General features: G+C 37.9%; 1 protein-coding gene across 1 annotated transcript in view; it reads left to right on the top strand.

Annotated features, from left to right (window-relative positions):
* LOC103800854 (spectrin beta chain, non-erythrocytic 5-like) overlaps nucleotides 1-4,369 on the top strand; it is a gene marked incomplete at its 3' end in the record, with an annotated part of 61,204 nt that overhangs the window by 7,867 nt on the left and 48,968 nt on the right. The window contains 5 exon segments of the mRNA XM_009073244.1: nucleotides 424-1,055; nucleotides 2,088-2,226; nucleotides 3,397-3,629; nucleotides 4,265-4,357; nucleotides 4,359-4,369. The exon segment at nucleotides 4,359-4,369 is cut by the window's right edge and continues 44 nt beyond it. Coding sequence (XP_009071492.1) covers nucleotides 424-1,055; nucleotides 2,088-2,226; nucleotides 3,397-3,629; nucleotides 4,265-4,357; nucleotides 4,359-4,369 — 1,108 coding nt within the window.

Below are 4,369 nucleotides of genomic sequence, written 5' to 3'. Positions count from 1 at the left end.
GGAACTGGGTGCAATGGCAGAAAATACAGAATTGTGAAAGAAAAATGTGAACCCTCAGTTTGGGATTCTTGCTTTCTAGTCAGCCCGCACAGGAATGGCTAACAGTCTCCACATAAATGCTGTTTATTCCAAAATTTACGTTTTCTTAAATAAAAACTGAAATGAGACATTAAAAAATGTTTATTTACCTGTGTTTTATGGAAGGCTCTACTAGGATTTCACTTGGCCACAGATGTGACAGCGATCACCATATCAGTATAAAAATATGATGGCTCTGGCAACCTGTTTATTAAAGAATATTTCTCTGGTACTTATTCAACTATTTGAATCTTAAGCTTGAATTATGAAGAAGCTGCTTTCTGTTCACCCACTTTGCTTCATTCTGTTTCTTATGTGGCTTGTAAATTTATATTCCCATCACAGATTGTGTTCCTCCTGAAGGAGATAGATGACTTGAAGCTTCTGTATGAGCAGATGGTCTCTGACCTCCTGAAATGGATTAAACGGAAGGTGGTGGAACTGGATGACCGTCATTTCCCCAACTCTCTTCAGGAAATGTGGCTGCTCATGGCCAACTTCAAGACCTTCCGCACTGTGGAGAAACCCCCCAAATATCAAGAGAAGGGCATAATTGAAGCTCATCTCTTCAACATCAGGACCAAACAGAGAGCCAACAACCAATGGCCATATTTGCCCCCAGAGGGGAAGATGCTGCAGGATGTAGAAAAACACTGGGTCATCCTGGAAAAGTCAGAACACAACCGGGGAAAAGCACTGCAAGAGGAGATGTTGAGGCTAGAAAGGCTGGAACAGCTAGCCCAGAGGTTCCTGAAGAAGGCAGCCCTGCATGAGACCTACTTGGAAGACATGCAGAAAGTGATTGGGAAACAAGACTTCTGGCCAGAGAGTGTGAACAGGATGGAGGCTGCCAGTAGGAAACTGGAAGCCATTGTGGCAGATGTACGCCCCAGGAGGGAACGCTTCGCAGCTTTGGATGAAATGGCCACAGTTATCAGCCAGGAGAACTATCACAGCAAAGATCAAATCTTGAATAAGTGAGTGATGGTAATGAGACTGTGTAGTGGTAGAAGTCAATATTAGTTGAAATTCTGTAGTGTGGTGGAAGAAGATTAGTTGTAACTATGAATCATAGCTCTGTTCCTCATGAGTAAAACTGGCAGGAATTTCTTCTACCTGTGAACAGTTTCAGCAGCTACAACCAATGCTTCATCTTCAAAATTTTTTATTTCTTGCTCAGACTGACTTAGGGTGAAAAATAATTTTAAGATATTTTTGTTGCATATGAAAATATACCTAAAAATTTATACCAAAAATTCTATCTTCCATCAAAAATGCCTATAGAGAAACTTTTTTTTTTTTCCAAATCAACGCATCTCTTTTTCACTCTGTAGTATGGGGACATACAGATTGGTTAAGGCACAAAGTTTTCTCAGGTTGACTCCAATTTGGAGCAAATTTTGAGAAATTATATTCTCTGATTATCCCAGGTTATTATACAACATTATTTGGGAATGTCTAAGAATGCCACACAACATTATTTGGGAATGTCTAAGAATACCATGCAAATAACATCTCTTGTGGTATTACAAAGATTTTCCAAGTTCAGACAAAATCAGATACCTGTGGGAAAATTAGTTCTATAAAGGTATTAAAACAAACAAACCCAAAACAGTCATAAAAGAGTAAATCGAGCCTTTATGAGGTCAGCTTGTGACTTATAGTGCAATTTAGATGAAATTTCTGCTTTAAGCAGACATTTAAAGACCACTTCTTTGTTTCCAAGCCTTTCCACTGTATCAGATGAAAGCAATGTGTGATGTCAGGTATGAACATCCATAAAAAGCAATGACTAAGTTTAAAAAGTCAATGACAGTTGATGTATGAGTCAAAATTCCTGTAACAACATTGATTTGACCTGTTTTGTGATCATGGTCTGTCTTCTTGCACTGGTGTCAAGAGTTGTGTATTTTCATTTAGCTCCTCTAAAGCTGCAAACACTGAGAATCCTCCAATGCTGCCCCAAAGCCTTTGGTCCAAACTGCTCATTCCCTTGTCTTCCTTTGTAGGCAAAAGAGCATTTCAAAGCAATGGCAGGATCTTCTGGATCAACTGCAGAAACGAGAACAATCCCTGGGTACAATGCAGGAAATTCTGGGCCTCCTGAGGGATGTCGATGCTATTACAGAGGAGCTGAAAGAGCTGCAGGTACTAAGCCCTCTCTACTGGCATACAGCTTGCACTGCTGCCAGTGAGATAATTGTATCAGCTATAGAAAAAATACACAACTTTTACTTAGATGCCTAACTGTGCATTTCAGTTCATCATCTCAGGTTAAACAGGCTTTGCTGTAGAGGCTCTCCCTAGAAAGCCAGGTATGGTATTAGAAGGAGTGCACTACATGTTCAAGTTACATAGTAAATTAAAATATTTTTAGTTTAAAAGCAAAAGTGGAATAAAACCACCTCCTGTTTCCATTCCACGTAATTCTTCTGAATTAGTTTCTGGAAGTACCTCCAGTGACTATATGGATGGAAACTAGCTCAGCTTTCAGATATATAAATTCATGAGGGAGAAAAGTACCACTGTAAATACATAGGAATTGCTTTTAGCAAGAATTTTCAAGTGTTACAAGAGTGTCAGAGCACAAATTCTTCTCTTTAGCATGGCAAATAACTGGGTTCATATTGATTTTTTAATTGTGGGAAGTATACATACATTCTTGGTTCCTGTCTTTGTTGCATTAGTTGTGAATTTCGAACTGAAGATAAGAGCTATCTCTAAGTCATAAATATTTTTGTCTAGTGTTAGTAAGCAAAGAACACCTAATGGTAATAGTGTTGTTGGAATCATGATAGCCTGAGTATATGGGAGAAGATTCATAAGGAAAGATAGAATCCTACAATAGGATTGATAATTGTATCCATTTCTTTGATTAGATAAAGGACAGATTTATAAGCACTTGGTACCTTCATCAGCCACCAATTAAATACTATGAAGTACTTATTTTCATTATTTTCAATCTGCCTACAGATGGGTCTATAGCAAAGGCATATTCATTGTGCCCACAAATTCTGAGACCTTGAGTGCTTAATCAATAGAAATAACTTGTGTGAAACCAGATACTTATTTATAGAGACCATTATTTGCACTGCGGTAGATAGAAACTCTGGATTGTTGCTATTAGCTTGTGAAATTGAAAGAAAAGTATGATTCCTCTAATTAGGCACCTTTTTTGCTTTGCCTAGCTGACATGATTATTGGACATTTAGAAGCTATGAGAATTAGAGAAAACTTGCAGGTGATGTATTTGTACTGAGCTCCTGGATGCACTCTTTTTCAGTGCCTCTTTTTTTTTTTTTCTCACTTTGTTTGTAGGTGCTTGTGAATTCCCAGGACTATGGGAAGCAGCTCCTGGAAGTAGTAGATTTGTTGCAGAATCACAACTTGGTTGACTCGCAGATCTCTTCTTATGATGGTAGATTGACGCACATCACCCAGAGGACAGCAGAAATCAGCAAGGAAAGCACAGTTAAACCAGAAGTGCTTTATGCAAAAGTTCAGATGCTTCGACAGCTATATCAGAACCTTACAGCTCTGAGCAAGTCTCGGTAGGGCTGTGCTTATGGCTCTGTTCTATCTGATTATGGTAACAAATCACTTCCTTAATCAGAAGACACAGGTTCCCAGCATTTGAAATTTTTCATTTCTCCATTTATAAAGACATAACACAAGTTAACTTGAGTGTCTTGATTGCAATTGACCTAAAGGACCACTTGCTTTCATTTCACAGCTTCATTCTCAGCATCTATTATAACTTGCTTTATGAGAAGTCTGAATAGCAAGTGGTTATCTCTTCATCTCCTAGAGAAAGAAGGAAATGTAATTTTGTTTCGTTTGTCTTATTCCATGAATAAATTAATGTAGGACAAAGAGGAATTAAAGGCGTTCAAATTTTGGATTTTTAAATTTTTCTTTGATTATGCTACCATTGTCTCCATGGAATCCTATCTGACTGACATATACTGTTTGTTTTCTTGTTTTAGAAAATCTCAGGTAGAAGAGGCTTTGAAACTTTTTGAATTCTTCCGTGACTGCAAAGAGGAAGAATCATGGATCTCTGAGAAATGGAAGAGGAATTAAAGGCGTTCAAATTTTGGATTTTTAAATTTTTCTTTGATTATGCTACCATTGTCTCCATGGAATCCTATCTGACTGACATATACTGTTTGTTTTCTTGTTTTAGAAAATCTCAGGTAGAAGAGGCTTTGAAACTTTTTGAATTCTTCCGTGACTGCAAAGAGGAAGAATCATGGATCTCTGAGAAATGGAAGATAGCAGACAACACTAG

The sequence above is a fragment of the Acanthisitta chloris genome, unplaced genomic scaffold (genome assembly GCF_000695815.1).
Source record: "Acanthisitta chloris isolate BGI_N310 unplaced genomic scaffold, ASM69581v1 scaffold29464, whole genome shotgun sequence".
Taxonomy (NCBI): domain Eukaryota; kingdom Metazoa; phylum Chordata; class Aves; order Passeriformes; family Acanthisittidae; genus Acanthisitta; species Acanthisitta chloris.
Note: the sequence above shows the minus strand (reverse complement) of the source record. Positions and strands in the feature narration are given on the sequence as shown.